Raw genomic sequence first — 21,872 nt, 5'->3', positions numbered from 1 at the left:
TGAATGGGAGATGCCAAAACCAAGCAGAATAATGAAAAGAATTGATAGTAAGGTCACAATTTTTTAGGACTACAATGGGAAAGAGGTGTGGGCTGAGGAAAGAAAGATGTGGAGCTGGATGATAAATATCTGGAGAGCAGGGAGCCTTTCTTATACTCCTTCCTATCACAAGGATCTAGACTAGTACTCAGCACATGGGTCCATTTTTATTCATTTTATGCACAATTCCTAGGGCATGAGGTTTTTGCAAGGGCCTTTGGAAATGTTAGAGACCTGAAAAAAAATGGTTTGCTTATAAAATATTTTAAAACTGGAAAAATCAAAGTTAATAGCTTTAAATGCTTATGAAATGTAACATTTTGAAAACCAGTTAACTTCAACTCAACTCATATATAAATTGTATTTAATATGGGTACATTTAATGTGTTAGATGTGATAAGCCGTGGGGCCTACAACTATAAGAATTCCTGGAGCCTACAGGCACTGAAAACATCCAGGCATAATAATAGATGTTCACGAATGTTGATGATTTTTGAAACAAGAAATGAGCCCATTTAGTAACAATGACAAAATGGTAATAATACCTTTTAGCATAAAAGTCATATGTAATCATTTCCTTTGCAGTTCCATACAGAAGGATACACAGTAGAAATGAAAGAATGTTCTCCTTGTCTCCCCATCCTACTCCCAACTGCCAAATCCCAGTAGTAATTAATAGCTTGTTACTTATTTTTCCATACATATAAATTATATTAATCAATATAATATAGCAATATTATTAGTTTAAAATAAAAATATATTATTAATATATATCAATATATTAATTTCATAAATATATTTGTATATGTAATCTTTTCTGAAATGTAAGTGGAGTCATATTTTGCATATATCTCAGAATCTGCCATTTTCACTCAATACTATGTCACCGCTTAGTATTGAAAGTCCAAGTATCAAAAGTTTGAATTCTGAGAGATGAAACAATATACTGTGAACAATGTAGACTTTGGATTAAAAAAAACGCTGCCTTCACTTACTAACTGTATGACCTTAGTCAAGTATTTCTCTGAGCATTTGCTTTCTCATCTGTAAAGCAAATAGGGTTGTTCTTAGCATCAAATGAGATAAACGGTGAAGCAACTGGCAATCAGGGAAGCTCAAAAAATGCCTGCTCCTTCTACCCTAAGTGAAAAGGCCACTGAAAACTGTATCACATGAAAACATGTTACATTAGGGCATGAAATTGTAACACTTACCGAGAAATGTGTTCCATATAAAACTAAATTAGGAAAACATCAGTAAACCAATGGCAGAGGGTTTTTTTTAACAGCAGAACCTGAATCTGAGTATTTCAGAATTATGTAACGTGCATTTATTAATATAATGTGGTGATTGTATATATTATCACTTGGTTACGGTTATCTTACTCAGTTAACAAATAATAATAAACTGGACAAATAAAATAGAACAAACTTTGAGAAATGTATGTAAATTAAAAATGAATGGGGGACCGGCCCAGTGGTGCAGCGATCAAGTGCACACATTTCCCTTCGGCTGCCCAGGGTTCACCGGTTCAGATCCCGGGGGCGGACATGGCACTGCTTGGCAAGTCATGCTGTGGTAAGCATCCCACATATAAAGTAGAGAAAGATGGTCACGGATGTTAGCTCAGGGCCAGTCTTCCTAGGCAAAAAGAGGAGGAGTGGCAGTGGATGTTAGCTCAGGGCTAATCTTCCTCAAAAAAAAAAAAAAAAAGAATGAATGAATGGTTAGAAAACAGTAACAAAAAATTAATGTATAAGTAAAATAATATAACAGCTTTAGAAAATAGGTAAATATCTTTAAGATTCTTGTCAGTAAAATTTTCATCCTATAAACTATGCAAAAATCTTATTTCTAGAAAGGAAAGACTGATAAATGATAAATGAAATGATGTATTATGTGACAGGCAAAAGGGCTTTAGCAATCTGCACATATGGTTTACACATGGCGATGTAATTAAAAATTAAAAAAGTAAAGCTCTGAGAAGTTTGAAGTGTTCTGTCATTCTCCTTATTTGTATTCAGTTCCTTGAAGCACACATTGTATTGGATATAGCTCCTTGTCCATACAGTAAAGTTTTATTTACAAATTTCCACCTCTTAAATGCTTCTAGAACTACTAGCACGTTAGCAAGCTTTCCTGGTTTTGCCTCACCAACAAATTTTTGTCTCTCTTTTTTTAATGGAAAATTTAAAAATTACACAAAAATAGAGAGAAGAGTATAATGAGCCTCCATATAGCCATCATCAACTTCAACTATTATCAACATTTTTTTTAATTAATTAATTTTTTGCTGAGGAAGATTTGCCCTAAGCTAACATCTGTGCCAATCTTCCTTTATTTTTTGTACATGGGTCACCACCGCAGCATGGCTGTTTGGTGCGGGTCTGCACCCAGGATCCAAACCCACAAACCAGGCAGCCAAAGCAGAGCATGCTGAACTTAACCACTACACCACAGCCATTATCAACATTTTTCACTTTCATTTCATCTGTGTGCTTAGCCACTTTATTTTATTTATTTTTTGCTGGAGTATTTTAAGGCAAATCCCCAAATTATATCAATTACACTCATAAATGCTTCAGTCTCATCAACAGATTTGATCAGTATCTATTCACTTCTTCGGTACCTACAATAAGCCAGCTACTGTACATGGTGCTGAAGATGCAGAGACAGATAAAGTTTGTTTCCTGCCTTTGAAACTATGAGGGGAGGAGTTTGCAGTGCCACCTATATGCTCATACAAAGCGTTAAACAGGTCAGAAGGGAGCCCAGGACAGAGCCCCATCACACTATCCAGCTGGGGACCTGACCCTTCACCTAGCTAGGAATGGTATCCTGAGACCTTAGAAGCTGACCCAGAAAAACTCACAGTTGAGAGATATCAGCAAGAGGTCCAAGGAAAATCCAGGGGAATGACCAGTTAGCAGGCGGAAGGAGGAAGTGGACCCAGCAAAGGAAATGGATGGGCAAGCAGAGAAGTTGGAAAAGAAAAGGGGTACTGGCGAAGCTTTTAAGCTCTTCTGACCAAAATGTATATCAAATATTTTTAATTGTTATTATTTGGTAATATTCACGTAAAAGATATAGTTTTTCTGAGGCTTGATGAACTGTTGGAACAATATAAAAGGCACCCTAATACTATGATTTGACCTAGAGTAGAACCCCTTATGTCAGAACTTTATTTTTCTGTATATAAGGGAAAGCCAAAATACAGCTTTCTCTCATATGGAACCATCCTTAGAATGTAATGCATCATTCATATGTCCATTCATTCATTCATTCATTCAACACATACTTGAGCATCTGCAATATGCCAGGTACTGTTTATTTGCTGGGCATAAGCAGTGAACAAAACAGGCATGGTCTGATATTCATATTGTGATATGAAAAATAGACCATAAATAAAGGAAAGATGTCAACATATAATATCTGATAGAGAGAAGTACTATCACAAAAAATATAGCAGAGTACAGAGAGGGACGGAGGCGCTCTCGGGTATACAGTGTTCAGAGGAATGCATCACTCCTCAGTGGACATAGTCCAACAGGAAGCCGTGATTTCATTTGGTTACCAAGAAAGTGGGGGGAAAGAATACTGCAATTACAATTGTTCATTGACTACATTTGTAATCCAATAAAAATGAAGAAAATTTACCTTAAAGCACTATTAATTTCCATGTTTCCTTGGGATTGTTACCTTCTTTTGCCTTCTCTTTACCACTTTTCCCCAGCCTCTTTTCCTGCAACTTGGGTAGAGATGGAGATGGCAGTAGTGGAGGTGGTGGTGATGGTGGCGATGGTGGTGATGGCAGTGGTGGGGGTCCCACTGACCTGATGGAAGACCTCTTTGTGTGGAATGTTCACTGCATCACCTGGAACTTCAGTCAGAACTCACTTTATGATTCTGAAGCACTGTGAAGTAATAATGTCACAAATTGTATTAAGTAGCAAACTGGTCTTTGAAATTTCTGAAAGAAGGATCGCTCATTAAATATACTGTCTTATGCCTGTATAATAGGGTAAAAAAATAAATAAAGAGGAGTGACTATCAAGTAAGTTTTTTTTCTTATAAGTTCTGGCACTTTCAAAATAGTGATTCCAGGAGGCCATCCTTAATGTACAGATGAGTTACCTTCCCACTCAGTGGTAATGTGTCTCAGGCCATCTTTCCAGGACACCCCCTCCAGCCAGCCCTGTGGAGCCTGCCCACTCCATCTTGCTGCCCCAAGTCACTGCTTGAAAGTTATAGACCTTGTTTGGACTGTCTTTTTGATTCTTGAGCCTGCCTTCACTTCTGGCCAATATCTTAGGTTCTTAATTCACAGCTGCATTCCACTCTCTCACCCCGGGCTGGATTAGAATTGAAGTCCTAAAGCAGCTTGTTTGCACGTTGAAGGACAAAACCAACTGCTTACTGGACATCTCAATGGGCATGTATCATAGTCAACTCAAAGTCAACATGTCCAAAATGGAACTCATCACCTTTCCTCCAGAATCTTCTTCTACCATTAACCTGGTTAGGCTGAAAACTATGTTTCCCAGAATCCCTTTCCCTGTGTGGTTCCAGGTTAGAGTTGGTCAAGAAAGGAATTTGGGAGCACTACATCTGAATGCCTTTATGGTTCAGAGAGATGACCTACAGGTGCAGAGGTACCTGGAAGCTTCCAGCTTGTCCTTGCTTCCTCTACTCTGCTCCCACTGTTTCCTCCAGACTGCAGGCCCCACTGACCAACAGCAGCCCCAGATCCTTCAGCAGGCTTCTGCCTATAGACCCACAAAGGCAAATGCTTCCTCTAGACTTCTCCATCGGCCCTTCCTTTGTGGTCCTACTTTGGTGGCTGGACATCCTTGCCTTCTCAGCCTGACTGGCTGGGGACTTCTCTGGTCCTCCAACTCCCCATCCCAGATGTTCAATTGCCCAGCTCCTCCTACAAACTGTGTAAGGTCTAATTTCAACAAAGAATTCTTCTTTTCATAACTCCTTGGGTTTGGCTTTCCTGATCGAACCCTGGGTGACACCGGCACCACCACCACCGCCACCACCACCCTATCCTCTTTTCCAGGATATATGCAATCGATTCCCAAGACCTGTCAGATCTCTCTCTTTAATATCCCTGTACTCATTCATTTGTTGCCTTCCCCACTGCTACCACACTGTTCTAGGGTACCAAAATATTATGCCTGGATTACTACACCGGCCTCCTAGCTGCTCTACCCACTTCCAGCCTAGTTGTCTCTCAGTGTATTCCCCGTGGAGCAGCCAGAGGTGGTCCAGCTGCCTAAAGCTTGTCACTGGCTTGCCCTTGTTCTTGGGACAAACTCCTTAATGTGTCTGCCTCCCATGGCTTCCCATAACTGTCTGGCCTCACCTCTCATCAATGCCGACTATGTAGAGTCATTAAATAAATCTTTGCCAGTTTGGTAGGAAATGGCATTTGATTGGTTCAATCTGAATTTCTTACTATTCAATTGCTCTTTAATTCACACCAGGCATGCAGGTATTGCGTATTCTTTTCCAGCAGCTGCATCATCCCCATGCCACCGGAAGTAGGGGAAGGTTAATGAGACGACTCCTTCAAGTGAGTACTGAGTTTCCTGCAGGCCCTCGCTCCCTGCCGCGGGCTCAGGCGTCTTGCAGAGCAGCCATCATCTCATATCTCACCTCCACATGCAGCCCTCAGGCCGGCTGGTGATTAGGGTACTAAGAAAATCCCCTTACAGAAGTTAATTGGTGACTTAATGTTAGCTTCTTTCCAGAGAGGCAAAAATAGAGAAAATATATTCCTGAAATGCTTCCCAAGGGAGAAGATGGGTGTATCTCTACATGGGTTCTCAGTAGCTCGTTTTCTTCCAAAGTGTATTTGTTGTCTGCTAATTTCATATATTAATTGATTCATTATTTTATATGTGTTATTTTATTGAGTTAAATAAAAACATATTGCACTTTTATTCATTAGATATCCAATTAATGCATTCTCCTTTTTAAAATATTTAAACAACACAGAAGTATGTAGACGGAAAGCAGACGTCTCCCTTTCCCCAAGGTAACCACTGACATAAATCGGGTATGTACTGTTCCAGACTGGATTCTATGTACGTTTATATATACACGAAAACATAGACACAGTCTATTTTTAAATGTAGGTTTAGTTTGCATACAGTTAATTGCACAAATTCTAAATGTACAGCTGGATAAATTTTTACATAGGAATTCACTTGTAGACTCCATTAAATCTTGTTTTCTGTATTTTTAAAAATAACTTGGCAACATAATCATAATATTATTCTGTAAATGATTTCTGTCACTTACTAGTATGGGGTGGGGATTTTTCAGTTCAGTAGCTATCAAACTACCCCATTCTTTTGAACCATTGTATTATAGTCCATAGTAAATGTAAAGATACATTGATTACCTAACCATCTACCTATAATGGAATTTTTTTTTTTGCTATAATCCTCAACATTTCAATGAACATGAACATGTACAGGCCTCTTCATGCAGATGCTGGTGCTTGCTGGATGCCCAAACCACAGAAAGTCTAAATGACTGAGTGGAAGGAGCAAGGGCTTGGGGACGGGCAGACTGGACTCAAATCTCAGCTTGCTGCTGACTTGCTGGCACTTTTAGATTATCTAACCAGTTTGGGCCATGGTTTTGTCAGCTGTGAAATCAAGAAAATAATAGTAACCTTGCTGGGTTGGTGTGAAATGAGAAACATCTGTCAAACACTGAGCGCAGTGTACAGGATAGATGCTCCCTACATAATTGTTATTAATATTAACTTAGTAATGTTATTTAGTATTCCCCACTTTCCACAACCATTTTTGCAATATATTTCTACTAAATTCTCTTCCCCAATCTGCTTTCATCTGTCTCTCTCTTTCTGCTCACTTTTGGCCCTCCTTATGTCTACGTCTATCCTCACCATCCTAGCTCTGTATCACCCTTAGCCATACACACACACATATATAAATATGTATGCACACACACACATATGCTTACATACACACATGTTGAAAAAGCAACTTGAAAGAGAGAGTAGGAGAAAACATGATGTAGGCTATTTCAGAGTCTGAAGCCTTTCATATTCTTGAGAATATCACATGTCCGCTAAAGTGACAACTTGAACTAGATGCGCCCAAATATAAAGAAAGAAAAAGGTAACTTAGTAACGTGGAAGATTACAAAATTAAAGTACAACAACTAATTTGAGAATACAGAAGAAAAAAGAACCCATTAGATACTACAACAAGAAAATAATTTAACTGGGAATAAACAAAAAAAAGTATAAGGAAAAACATTCATATGAAAAAACTATAAAACTCCACCAAGAACATAAAAGAAAATATGAATAAAAGGCAAAGACACATTTTGGTTTTGGATTGAAAAACTCGATATTGCGTGGATGTCACCCTAAAAGAGAAGAAGGCAAACCATCCACAGGGGGAAGATATTTACAACACATATAATTGGCAAAGTATTTAAATCCAGAATGTGTAAAAATATAAATAACTCAAACAAATCAATAATGGAAAAGCCAACATTCCCTTCTCCCCAAAAGGCAGAAGACTTCAGAGAAATTTCACAAGAGGAAATGTGATTAATTAATAAACATGAAAATTACTCCACCTCAGTAATAACCAAGAAGATGCAGATTTAAATCACAATGAGTTAATATTTCATATCCACCATATTGGCACAATGCACTACAGTCTGACCATCCCAAATATTGGTGAGGCTGTGGAGCCATGAGAAGAACTATTATACACTACACTACTGGTGGAAGGAAAAATCGGTACCATCACTTCAGAAAACAACATTGCCCTGTCGTGTAAGTTGAAGATGCACCTATTCCAAGGGTCTGAAAACTATGGCCTGTGGGCCAGTATGTCCTGCCACTTGTTTTTGTATAGCCTGCAAGCTAAGTATTGTTTTTACATTTTTAATTGGTTGAAATAAACCAGAAGTATAGTATTTCGTGACGTGAAAATTATTCAAAATTTACATATCAGTGTTCATAACTAAAGTTGTATTGGAACACAACCATGCTCATTCATGTGTGTGTTGTCTGTGTCTGCTTTTGTAATACAAGAGCAGAATTGAATAGCTGCAACAGAGATTACAGGGCCCACAGAGCTTAAAACATTTACTATCTGACTCATTACAGAAAGAATTTGCTAACCTCTGTCCTACACTTTGCCTTAGCAAGTCCCTTTAGAGTTATTTATTCTATAGAAACTATTGTGTGTAGGCACAAGGAGATGTGCGTCAGAGCAGTTATATTAGTATGGCTGATAATCGCGAAAAACTGGGAACATCCCAAGTAGCTATCAACAAGAGTATATTAGTTATCTATTGCTGCATAGTAAACTACCACAAACTCAGTAACTTAAAACAACATATGTTTATTATCTCACAATTTCTGTGGGTCAGGAGTGCGGGCACAGCTTAGGTGGGTCCTCTGCAAGGCTGCAATAAGATATTATTGGTCAGGGCTGGGTTGACATCTGGAGGCTCATCTGGAGGAGGATACACTTACAAGTTCATTCAGGTTGGTGGCAGAGTTCATTTCTTTGCCGTTCTAGGACTGAGGACCCTGGCTTCTTGCTGGCTGTTTACTGGAGGACACCCTCAGGTCCTAGAGGCTGGCCTCATCTCCTTGTCATGTGGGCCTCCCAACACTGCTTTATTTCTTTAAAGCTGGCCAGAGAAAAGAGTATGCAAACAAGACTGGGTTTTATGGAATATAATCATGGAAATGGCATCACATCATCTTTGACATATTCTAATGGTGAGAAGCAAGTCACAGGTCCCACCCACACTCAAGGGGAGGCAAATTCACAAAGGTGTGACTACCAGAAGGTGGTGATCTTTGGAGGTCAATTTTGGGTGGTTACCATAAGGAGAATGGACAAATAAATCGTGGCGTATTCATACAATGGAATATCACACCTCAATGGAAAGAACCACTCCAACTACCCACAACGTGGAAGAATGTCAGGAAGTATATATTGACGGAAAGAACTGCCAATTGCAAATGGTTTATAGAGGAAGATTCCATTCATGGAAAGTGCATAAACTTGCAAACTAAACAATGCATTTTTTAGCATTCAAACATATATGATAAAATGATAAAGACAAGCAAAGTAATGATAAACCAAAATCTAAAATAGCACTTATCTCGGAAAGGCCAGGAAAAGAAATGGAATTGAGGTCTTCAAGGCTGACTGGAGGATGGAGACATTCTCTTCATAGTGTTGCTATCATATCTTACATGTACACTTAAAATGCTACTTTGTGCCTATTCATTATTTTAAAAATGAATGCAGCATTGTTTATAGTGCTCAAAAATAAGTGATTTGTTTACTAAATGAGTTGCAAATACAAAGGCATACAGGCATAAAACTTATACAAACCATCTGATTTATTTAGAAAGAAGTCCACTGAATATTGTTTGATGAAAAAAGCAGACGACAGAGCAGTATAAATAGGATGAGGACTTTTACGTAAAATTCTATAGATGCATAAAGAAATAGCTAGAACGATGTTTACCAAACTACTAATATGAGTTTTATCCTTGTAAGAGATTTTTACTGTCTTCTTTTTGCTTTTGTATATAAATTTTTAAATAAGAATGCATTATTTCCCCCAAATTAATGCATTGTCAAATAAATGAATCTATGCCCTTTTTATATAGTCACATGAAAACTTTCACACATTTTTATTAAAAAATAAATCAATTTAAAAGAAAAATTCATGAAAATTGTACCTGCCTCTTATTAACGTGGAAAAAGTAAGCAAGTAAGTGGGCTCTGAGGTGAAAGTTTTCTTTTCCTCCTTCCTCAATCCGTCACCCAAAGATAGACTCAGTGGATGACGTGAATCCTTCCAATATAGGTCAGAAAATGAGTTGATTATATTTTACCTATTCTCATTTTATAGATACTGTTGTATAATTTGCTTTTTCACTTAACAATAATATTGTTAACACTGTTCCATATTACTTCACATAGATCTGCCTTATTATTTTTCAATAACTACATAATATCCCATTGTATGAGTGTACAAAAAGTTACTCAATGTTTTCTCTGTTGATGGACATTTAGCCCATTAATAGTGTTTGATTTTTACAAACAATGCTGCAGCAATAAAATCCTCGTGTGTGTATCCGTAAGGTAACTTTCTCGTAGGAGAATTCCTCTGTCAGTGACTAAGTGCACTTTGAATTTTTCAAATTTATTCAACAATATTTTATTGAAGACGTATGAACATGCCAGGCACTGTTTTTAGCACTAGAGATTCCATGTGAAGAAAATAAATACCTTCCTGCAAGGAGCACAAGTTCCAAGGATGGCCAAATAGTCATCTATATTTTTTATACCAATTTACTCCATTTTTGAGTTTTATATTTCCTTTATCCTGATTAATAATGGGCATAAAAGAAAAATGGGAGTTTGCTGCTATTTCTTTTGCATTTTAAACTAAAAGAGAAGTTGATATTTTTGCAAATATTTGTAGGGCATTAGGTTTTCTTTTTCTCTGAAACTGATGATTCAGATAGCTTTTCTTTTTTTTTTTCCAATTGCGTTGCTGGTGCTTTTCCTCATTGATTAGGAACCCGTCTTCCACAGTAAGTTAAACTTTTAATGTATGTTTTAGTTTTCTGAGTTTTTTCATTATAAGCACACATAATTTTTCTGAAAACAATAAGGCTGCTTTAAAATATATAAGTAGCCAACACAATATTGAAGGAGAAGAACAAAGTTGGAGGACTGACACTACCTAACATCAAGACTGACCGCAGAGCTACAGGGATTAAGACAGTGTGGTACTGGTGAGAGAACGGACAAATAGATCAGTGGAGCAGAAGAGGGAGCCTAGAAACCACCCTACACAGATATAGTCAACTGACCTTTGACAAGGAGCAAAGGCGATTCAATGGAGAAAGGATGATCTTCTCAACAAATGAAGCTAGAACAACTGAACGTCTTCATGCAAAAAGAAAAGAAAAGAAAAGAAAAGAAAAAACAATCTAGACATAGATCTTACGCTTTTCACAAAAATGAACTCAAAATGGTTCAAGTACCTAAATGTAAATGCAAAACTATAAAACTCCTAAAAGCCAATATAGGAGAAAATCTGGTGACCTTGGGTTTGGCAATGACTTTTGATCTATAAAAGCATGATCCGTGGAAGAAAGATTGATAAGTTGAACTTCATTAAAACTAAACATTTCTGCTCTGCAAAAGATACTAACAGAATGAAAAGACAAGCCAAATTTTGGAGAAAATATTTGCAAAACATATATCTGACAAACGACTGGTATTCAAAATATACAAAGAACTCTTAAAACTCAACAATAAAAAAACCCCAAACAACCCAATTTAAAAATGGGCCTAAGACCTGAACAGACACTCACCAAAGAAAACACACAGATGAAAAATAAGTATATGAAACAATGCTCAATATCATACATCATTAGAGAATTGCAAATTAAGACAACGAGATACCACTACGAAACTATTAGAACAGCTAAAGTGCAAAACGCTGACAACAGCAAATGCTGGAGATGAAGAGCAGCAGGAACTCTCATTCCTTACTGGTGAGAATTTAAATGGTTCGGCCACTTTGAAAGACAGTTCGGCAGTTTCTTACCAAGTTGAAAGCATGTTTGCTATATGATCCAGCAGTTATGCCCCTTGTTATTTACCCAAATGAGTCAAAAACTGACACCCACAGAAAAAACTGCACATGAAAGTTTACAGCAGCTTTATTCATAATTGCCAAAACTTGGAAGCACAAAGACATCCTTGAGTAAGTGAATGGATAAGTAAACTCGGTACATCTAGACAACAGACTATTGTTCAGTGATAAAAAGAAATGAGCTATCAAGCCAGGAAAAGATATGAATGAATCTTAAATGCATATTACTAGGTGAAAGATGCCAGTCTAAAAGGCTGCATATTGTATGATTCCAGCTCCATGACACTCTGGAAAAGTCCAAACCATGGAGACAATAAAGTGTCAGTGTTTGCAAGAGGTTGGGAGCAGCGAGGGGTGAATGGGTGGAGCACAGGGGATTTTTAGAGCAGTAAAATATTCTGTATGATATTGTAATGGTGGATACATGTCATTATACATACGTCAAAACTTACAGAATCTATAACACAAAGACTAAACTTGAATGTAAACTCTGGATTTAGTTAATAATAATGTATCCGTATTGGTTCATCAGTTGTAACAAATGTGCCAGACTAATGCAAGATGGTAATAACATGGAGGGAAGGGAGTGAGGGGGCATATGGGAAATCTCTGTACTCTTTGCTCAATTTTTCTGTAATCCTAAAACTGCTAAAAAAATTAAGTTTATTAATTAAGAAATACATATATGTAAATAGAAGCATTCTAGGAAGATACCTTTTGGGAAGTGAAATGAATAATTTTGTTTTCCTAATTCATGTCTAAAGCAGATGCAAAGAAACAGTAAAGATTGTAGGAAATTAGGAGATTGACCATCTTGGGAAGGCTGACAATGCAAGAGAAGAATTTCTTTACTGTAAGACGGCTGTGTCAACTGTTCAGTTCATATATGGAGCACCTACAGGAGTAGTCATCAGACATAAAGGCCAATGGCAGTTCTCCATGCTTGAGGAGCTCAGGGTCATGGGGAAGAGAACACATAGACGCATTACTGGATAATAACAATGCCAGTGCTTACCACTTGCAGGGACTACTTCTAAGCATACCATCCACATTATCTCACATCATACAACCTGCAAACAGGTACTATTAACCCATTTTACAGACAAGGCCACCGAAGCTCTGGAAGGTGAGTTAACTTGCCTGTAGTAAGTGGCAGGGTTGAGAATCAAGCTCCAGTATGTTGACCAGCAAAAAGGATGACTTTTCTATCATGCCGGGGACAGAGGTAAAATCAATTCACTTGGGGAGAACAACTAGTGATTCATTTTGCTCAAGGAAGTTGAACTCTCACTATTTGAAACTTTTGAAGTTCAAATACATTCACGAGTCTTTTCTCTCATTTTCACTCTTCTTTTCTTGCCTTTCTCCCACTGGAATAAATTCTTTGCCTTGTCATTCTCCCAACTGAAGATCAATCAACTACACGTGGCTCAATGGAGAGGTGGCCAGACTAGAAAATATTGCAAGTCAGTCTCTCTAGCAGGCTGCCTTTGTTTAGCTGAAAACTGCGTGTCAAATTCAAGTTTCCTAGATGTTCCACGATTATGGTTGTAAAAGTCAGGGCAGCAGGCACCAGCTCAATGGAAGACAGTTATATTTAATAGTCCCGTAGGAGCTGTCTCTTTGGATATCACAAAGATTCTAGTACAGCCTGTTACTGTTTGAGGGCTTCTGGGCCCGAGGCAGAGAAAATGGAGTGGGTGGTTTGCTGACAGTTTTTATAAATACCCCAGTATTTATTTAATGGCAGAAACACACAGAGAGCACACACAGAGCATTAGAGGAAAGAACACAGCTTAGCTCCATTCATCCTCTGGGCCCAGGACCAAGCACTTTCAGTCTGTTCTGGGGATCTGCCTCTGGAGCCAGCTGCAGCCCTGTGTCTGGGGAAGTCACCTGCCTGGCTGCTAGCGGAGGAAGGAAGGAAGGAAAAGGGAACAATGAAGCCCTTGTTAAAAGCCAAGTTTTTTTTCTTTTGGTTTTGTTTTTTAAGTTTATTTTCGAATCATGTCACTCCTCTGCTTAAAACCTTTCAGTAGCTAGCCACTGCTTTTAGGATAAAGGTCAAAAGCCCTGATACGGCAGACAAGGCTCTGTAGAGCCTGCCTCTTCAGCCTCATCTCTCTCCCTTTTCCCTTTCTTTAAAGTTCCTCAGATATGTCTACACGCTGCCAGCCTCAGGCCTGTACATGCTATTCCCTCCACCTTGAATGCTTTTCCTTCCACTGTCACTCAGTTAATTCTAACTCATTAGTTTCTCAACTAAAACATCACTTCCACAAGCTAGACTTTAGCATCAGCAGAAGGTGTTTCTCAATGCCTCATCGAATCCTTCATCCTCATCAAATGTCTTCACAACTCTTTTTCTTTTCCTTTATTTGAGTTTCTAATGATGTTTTTGTGTGATTATTTAATTAACGTCTGTCTCTCCAGTCCCGTCTTGCTCGCCATTTTAACCCCAGAGCCACTGCATAGACTTATAGTAGATATGCCTGCCATGTAGCAAAAGTTCTATAAATATTTGTTAAATAAATAAATGAAAAATTAAATAAGTATTTGAGCACTTAAATATTTTTGGGTTTTTTTGCTGAGAAAGATTCACCCTGAGCTGGCATCTGTTGCCAATCTTCCTCTGTCTTGTATGTGAGCTGCCACCACAGCATGGCTGCCGATGAGTGGTGTAGGTCCACCCAGGAACTGAGCCTGGGCCTCCAAAGCAGAGCACACCGAACTTAACCACTAGGCCAACAGGGCCGGCCTTTAAATATTTTGTTTTTAATGAAGGGAGTAAGAAAGATCCTGATTCTTTTCCTCTTCCGCAGTTCTTTGCCGTGCCTTAGTCTGAAGATACATGCCTCAGAAGCTGGCCAATAGTAGAGCCAAGAAAAAAGAGAGTAGAGGATCAGAAATTCGACTCTGCTGGGAACTTGGCGACTAAGCAGTCTTACCCGCTACAACTGTGCTGTTCAACATGGTAGCCACGAGCCACATGTGCTATTTAAATTTAACCAGCTAAAATTAAATAAAATTAAAATTTCAGTTCATCAATGTCACCCACCACATTTTACATGCTCAACGACCACACGTGGTCAGTAGCTACCGTATTGGACAGTGTTGATGTAGAACATTTCTATTATGACAAAAAGTTATATTGAATAGTGCCGCTCTAGAATGAAAACTATCCTCTTTTGCACAGAAAACAGGATTCTCAGCAGGGTGAAAGAAGAAAGCCCACCTTCCCTTCTGCTTTCAAAGCAGGAGGTAGGGGAGAGGCCCTGCACCCATTACTATATTATTGCCTCTATGACCTGTATTCTAGGTGCTGCAGCTGAAGGTCCTTCATCTGTACGTGGGGCCTCTAAGTGCTCCCCAATAGGATTGTTATGAAGATTAAACTCGTTATAACACATGTTCAGGCCCTTAGTCAGTTCTCAATAAATGGTAGCCCCTATCGTTACTGGCTGAAAGTTAAAGTGGCTAAGAGCAGAAGAGATTCTGGTGCAAGTTACCGAACTTCTCTGGGCCTTGAGTTCCTCATCTCTAAGGTGGAGATGGTAGCCTCAACACCCTGCTAAAGATTAGATAGGATATTTTGCAGGGTTAGCACAGTGCCTAGCATGTAGTTAAGTACCTAACCCTAACTGTTAGCTATTCTTCTTTTATTATTGTTGAACGCTATGACAGATTTGAGCTTCTCATGAATCATCTCAGAAATTGGATTCCAGCTGTTAAAACATTCCAGGTGTGTGTCTGAAGACGAGTGGATGTGGCTAGTTGTGCTAACTTCCTGAAGCTTTCATTGGGTTTTGCTGAGGGCTGGCAGCACAACCTGTAAGTCAAACGGTGAGTAAGAGTCAGTTAAATTTCCTCTGGTCACACTCATACTTCTGGGTTGCCCGTGACTTCTCACTAGGCCAAGAAGTGCCTGACATATGCTGTATGTCAGAATTCTGCAGAAAACAATTGGTCCCCTTCAACAAGTGAACTTTCATCTAATTTTCTATTTGGCCTCAACTAGGTTCCTCTAATATCTCCTGTCAATTCTGCTGGCTCTGTTTTCTTCCAAACTTTAGATTTGTTTCCGTAAGGCAACCAAATTCCAAACAGGATATGTATGTTTGTATTTGGAGGGTCGAGTGTGAGAAAGGAGGGAGGCAAGTGATGTTTAATCTGATGTCAAGTTAAAACCAAGAGAGGGAAAGTTGGGGTGGCAGAAGGAAACCCCTCATATTTATCCAGCACCCACCATTTGCCAGACAATGTTCTAAGCACTTTATTTTTTCTTACAGACTTTCTTTTTCCTTCTTTTTTATTTAATTTTTAATTCAAAGTAATACATGTACATGATCAAAATGTAATTATATTTAAAATGTACAAATTTTGAATGTATTTTCATCCCCAAAATGTGAATGACATAAATGTAGAAAGATTAAAAAATTAAAATTATTTTTCACGTTTTTAAAAATGTTACCTTTCCTCTAAAATATTTAAAATGACCTATCAAAAATAAAAGGAAAAATGAAATTATAGTTAATCATTATCAAATTTTTAGTCAAAGACAGTAAAATACACTGAATGTTTGATTAGCATTTTAGAAAATTTAGTTGTCTTTTAAAATAATTTTATGAAACTGTTCACAATCTTTGCATTCAATCTTCATCCACTGACCAATGAAAAAATCTACCTCACGCTTCCCATATGTAATATTTAGATCTATATACATATAAGTTTGAGGGTAAAATGAATTGTTAAATATTACAGAACGTTCCTCAGACACTGTGCACTGTTAGTGAATACTGTGCTAATTTATGAGGGTCCTCAGAACCATGAATTGGAACACAAAGAAGCCAGAAAGCGGCTGCTCAGCTCTGGGAAACAGCACTTTGTTATGCAAGAATCTTTCGCATTCATGCTAAGAAGGAGGATTTGACAAGTTAATTAATTTGTCTTTTCTCCTACCTAAGCATTCCTGCCACTCAAATCCTTCCTGCGCTCCAAAACTGTGCCTCTCTCACATGCAAAGCTTCTCCGGATCCCAACACGAGTGCCTTCTGTTCTCAGGATCTAGGACAAGAGATGCAAGGACGTGTCTCTCCCTGGGGTTTGATACTATTAGGTAGAAGGGTGAATGTCTGGGTTTACAGGGTCACCCCGTCTGGAGCTCATAGCAAGTGACAAGTGACAGAGATGCTCTCCCCCACCCTGCCCGGCCCCCATTCTGCCTCTGAGTATTTATGACATGAGGAACTCTCTAAATTACGGGTCCAGAGTAGGGGTTCCTCTAGCCTGAGGCCAAAGATGCTGCTGTTTTACAAACTAATTAAAGAACATGCAACCATTAATGGGGCACAAGACTATTCTTTAAAAGCACAACTGTGAACTTTCAGTAAAGAGTGAACTATAAGACCGTGCTTTAAGGCACTCCTGCTCGAAACATTTAACAACGATAGTTTAAAAACGAAATATAAGAAGCAAGTCTTAATAAGATGGTGACTGCTACCTCACACGATACTCAGTAACTGACCGAGGTGCAACAGGGACCTAACTGTGAAAGATAAGAAAAATAAAACTCAGAGAATATGTAGGAGAATATCTTCACAAATGTGGGTTAGGCAAAGAGTTTTTAAATGGGACACAAAAGTACTAAATGTAAAAGAAAATATTGATAAATCAGACCAAAAAGAGTAAGCTTCTGTTCATCAAAGGACACTATTAACAGCCGCAGACTAAGAGAAGACATTTCCAACACATATCCACCGAAGGATTAAAATCCAAAACATATGTTAAAAATCTACCACAAATCAGTAAGAAAAATAAGGCTAAGTTTAAAATGGGCAAAAGACTTAAACAGGCATTTATTTCACAAAAGAAGATATCCAAAATGCCAATAAGCAAATGAAAATGTGGTCAATGTTATTGAGCATGTTGTAAATGCTAATTAAAACCACAAAGAGATACCACTATACAACCACCAAAATGGTGAAAATTAAGGAGATTGATGATACCTAAGTTTGATGAGGATGCACAGCAATGTCATTTTCACACAATTTATAGTAGTATAAATTGGTACAGTTACTTTGGAAAACTGGCAGTGTCTATAAAAGCTCAATGTACACTTTCTCTATGATCCAGCAACCATACTTCTAGATATATATGCTGGAGAAATGGCTGTATATGACCACAAAAAGGCATTATAGAAGATTCATAGCAACTTGATTCATAGTAGTAAAAAACTGGAAATGTTCATCAATAAGAGAATGGGTAAATAAACTATGGTATTGTCATATAATAGAATACTACACAACAATAAAAAGAAGTGACGTATGGCTACATGGAACAACACGTGGATGTCATAAACATAATGGTACTGAAAGTCCAGCAACAAGAGTCCATGCTGTATGATTATATTTATATGCAGTTGAAGGACAAGCAAGACTAATCTATGATGATAAAGCCAGAATAACTATTACCTTAGCATAATGACTAGAAAGGGCAAGAGGAAGCCTTCTTGGGTGTTGGGAATGTTCTAGATATTGATCTGGATAGTGAGTGGCCAAGTATATGTGTATACAAAAATTCTTGAGCTAGACAATTAAAATGAGTGTACTTAACTAAATGCATGTTACATCTTTAAAAATAAAGTCTACTAAAAAAATGGAATAAATATCCCAGAACAGAGAGACAAAGGAGTAAAAGCAGCTGGAGATACAGATATGCTGGACCCTGACTCTTTTCTTTCTTTCCTTTTTTCTTTTGATGTGGAAGATACACAAATGTTATTTTTAAAAATTGACGTAAAATACCATTTCAATGTAGAAGATGTTGTTTTTCTTTATAGGTTTTTAGAACATATTAAACTCATCCAGACTAGATATAACACATTTGTTGCAAATGTTTCACCTCCTATAGATTTAAGGCCTTCCCTAAGTAGAAGACTGGATAAGTAGTGGTTTAGATCCTCTCTGAAAGAACTACTAAAGGATATGTTCAGCAAGGAAAAAAGCAAATCTATATTGAAGGAGTATAGTGCAAGAAACAGTGAACATGGGAATTGTTAAAATATGTCGGCATAAATATGTTAAATATATTAATTAACTATTTACTGCATGTTATGGACTGAATTGTGTCCCATTGCCCCAAATTCATATGTTGAAGTCCTAAACCCTAGTACCTCAGATGTGATTATACTTGGAGAAAGCGTCTTTAAAGAGGTAATTAAATGAGGTTATTAGAGCGGGCCTTAATCCAATGGGACTGGTGTCCTTATGAGAAGAGGAGATGAGGACACAGACACACACAGAGGGAAGACCTATGAAGATGTTGGCGGAAAATGGCCATCTACAAGCCAAGGAGAGACGGCTTAGAAAAAATCTCTCCTGCCAACACTTTGATCTTGGACTTGTAGCCTTCAGAACTGTGAAGAAATAAATTTCTGCTGTTTAAGCCCCCCAGTTTGTGGGCTTTTTTGTTATGGCAGCTGTAGCAAACTAATGTATCACAGTAAAATAAGAATTTGCTTCGTGTCATAAAAAATGTAAACCAAAAATCCTAGACAAGAAGAATAAGAAAGATGGGAATGTTTGACTGGGAGTTGTAACACGCCAATATCCTGCTTGGTTTTCGACTATGTAAGAGAAAGAGATGTTCTTTCCCAGAAGACCACTATACCTTGGCCGAGTTGAGTAGCTGCGATAGAGACTACTGTGACCCGCAAAGCCTAAAATATCTACGACCTAGCTCTTTACAGTAAAAGTTCACCCTCCTTTCTCTACAGGGTTTATTTTATAAATGTTAAAAAACATGAATGAGAAGGATACAAACTTCCTTAGAGTGTTTACTTCTGTGGCGGGCAGGCACTTGGGAAATGAGATACAGAGAAATATGAAGGAGGATTTCTTAAATTAATAATATATCTATCTGGCAAATGAAAATACTAAGAAAATCTAGTTGGTGAATATACAGATATACCACTCATTGTACTTTTCTATATGTTTGAAATATTTTATAACAACATACAAATTTTTGTGCTTTGGGAGGATATCATGTTACTATGCTGAACACTTTCTATTTTTCTTCTTTGGCTTTTTTACCCAAAGTGGTCGCTGATGTATAGGACCTATTTCATAAGTTGAAACACACTGTTCTGAACTTTGATTTTAGGCCTGAAGGGTCAGCCGCAGTGTGCTCAGCCAACCAGGATTTAAGATTAAGGAACTGAGGAAGATGGTTTCCCTTACAAGGGGACCCTAAACTAGAAAACCTATCCTGATAAAATTTGTTTTCTTAATCTGTGAAATTATGTGTATGAACATTTTCACCGAGTTAGGAATTAGAAACCCTCTTAGGTCTATTTTAAACAATTATCTGGCACTAGCAAGAATAAAATCCATCATATTCAGATTGCTACAGAAAATCTAGGTCACAGCAAAGTTTGATTCTTTGGAAATTTGATTTTCTTACATAATTTTCAAGTTGCTCAAAGAGATAAATACTCTCATATTGCTTTAGAAAAGCAGTCAGCCATTTAGCCTGAGTTCAGAAGAAAGAAGACATCATTTCTTTTACTTTCTTTGTACCTTCATTGTAAATAGTAGGTAGGCTGGTAAAACAACCATGTTAGTGTTTAAAACAGAAACAACCCTCTTTCTTTACAAGGGCAATGCTCTGCCAAACACATTTAGGCCCATCCATATTAAACACGGAAAATTGTTATTAAGAACAACTGAAAACAAAAATGAATAAAATATCACTAATGGGATTTGGAGCATGATTAAGACTCACTTTGGAAATGACCATTTAATTGGATAAATGCTTGAAAACGAGAGAAGATTTTATGTCTCCCCGTCCAAGGATTCATTTTATAATTGCTTTTCAGTAATTTTTCTTTAGAAGTATAGATTTTATTTTAGAGATTATTAAAATGTGTCCGCTATTCACAGCCACTTTCTCCAGTGGGAAGTTGGCCCAAGGAGCTCCACACCAAGACATCTACCTCACATGTCTTTATTTTACACTCATGTCAAGTCACTGTCCCTAAAAACAGATGGCTGCGCTGGGAAGGATGTCAGCTGTTGGCCACACACCGGGCCAAACCTGCTATGATACTACCTGATCCAGACTCAGCCAGTCTGGGCCCTCACTGGGGACAATGTCAACGCACCTGTGCGGTTCAGGTGCGTTACAGAAGCTGAATAGGCTTGTAAGGAAGGACTATGGCTGAAAGGTGCTAGATGTTGGAGTAACAACAGATGATCACAAAACTTGGCTTTCTTAGGTGGGAAGGGATCTCTGAGCAGGGGAAACTACATGAATAGGGGCCAGCCATGCTGTTTCAGGGAGGGTGTCAGGCAATAAGCAAATCCAAAGCTCCTGAGGCAGGAAAGAGCTTCCTGAGTTTGGCTGGAGTGTACCACACACCAGGGAGAAGGGCCAGGAGAGGCGGGCCTTGCCAACCAGGTTGTGGAATTGAGATTGCATTTTAAATGTTATGAGAAGCCGTTGGAGGGTTCAGGTTTGCATTTACAGTTTGCATTTACAGTTGTAAAACTCTATACTGTGAAGAGGGGATTGTGGTAGAGCAAGAGTAAAAGCAGAGGCCAGTAGGAGGTTGTCACTGGTAGTCTGGGCGAGAGGTGATGGCAATGGAGACAGATACGAACAGACCGAAAACAGAGTTTACAGGCAGAAATGACAACTAGTATTTAATGAGAGCTTTCTTTGAGTGAGGAACTGGGAAAGTAAATATGAGAAAAATCAGTTTCACTCTCAAGGGTGCCTGGTGACAGGTAACACATTTGAGTTTGCTGTGTTTCTTTCACAACTCACTCTTGCTTTTGTATTTTTGTATGCACTCATTGAACACGTACAGAATTGTGCTTATATGTCAATGTGAATTTGCTTTTAACATAAGTGTTTCTTGGAGATCTGTCTATGCTATTACATTTGTATAAAAGTCATTCTTTGTAACAGACGCATAATATTCTATAGGATGAATATTCGAGAAGTAACCTCCAGTGGTCAACCTGCCCCCTACAATTCCTACTCCCCCAGCCCTTTATTTTCTAATTGTGGCTTCGTTACCTCAGTAAGTTGTGTCAAGCAAGATAAAGAGGTAAACCGAGGCAAGC

General features: G+C 38.1%; 1 protein-coding gene across 3 annotated transcripts in view; it reads right to left on the bottom strand.

Moving 5' to 3' along the window:
- Positions 1–3,957, bottom strand: part of PP2D1 (protein phosphatase 2C like domain containing 1) — a 32,221-nt gene extending 28,264 nt beyond the window's left edge. For 2 of the 3 annotated variants that reach the window (XM_023620871.2, XM_070239059.1), the window contains exon 1: positions 3,697–3,957. In XM_023620871.2, coding sequence (XP_023476639.1) covers positions 3,697–3,719 — 23 coding nt within the window. In that variant the 5' untranslated portion in view covers positions 3,720–3,957. The remainder of the gene's footprint in view (positions 1–3,696) is intronic. The other variant, XM_070239060.1, reaches the window with a different exon arrangement.
- Between the last annotated feature and the right edge of the window lie 17,915 nt (positions 3,958–21,872).

Source organism: Equus caballus, chromosome 16 (genome assembly GCF_041296265.1).
Source record: "Equus caballus isolate H_3958 breed thoroughbred chromosome 16, TB-T2T, whole genome shotgun sequence".
In the NCBI taxonomy this organism is placed as follows: Eukaryota; Metazoa; Chordata; class Mammalia; order Perissodactyla; family Equidae; genus Equus; species Equus caballus.
This window is presented reverse-complemented; position numbering and strand designations above follow the sequence as displayed.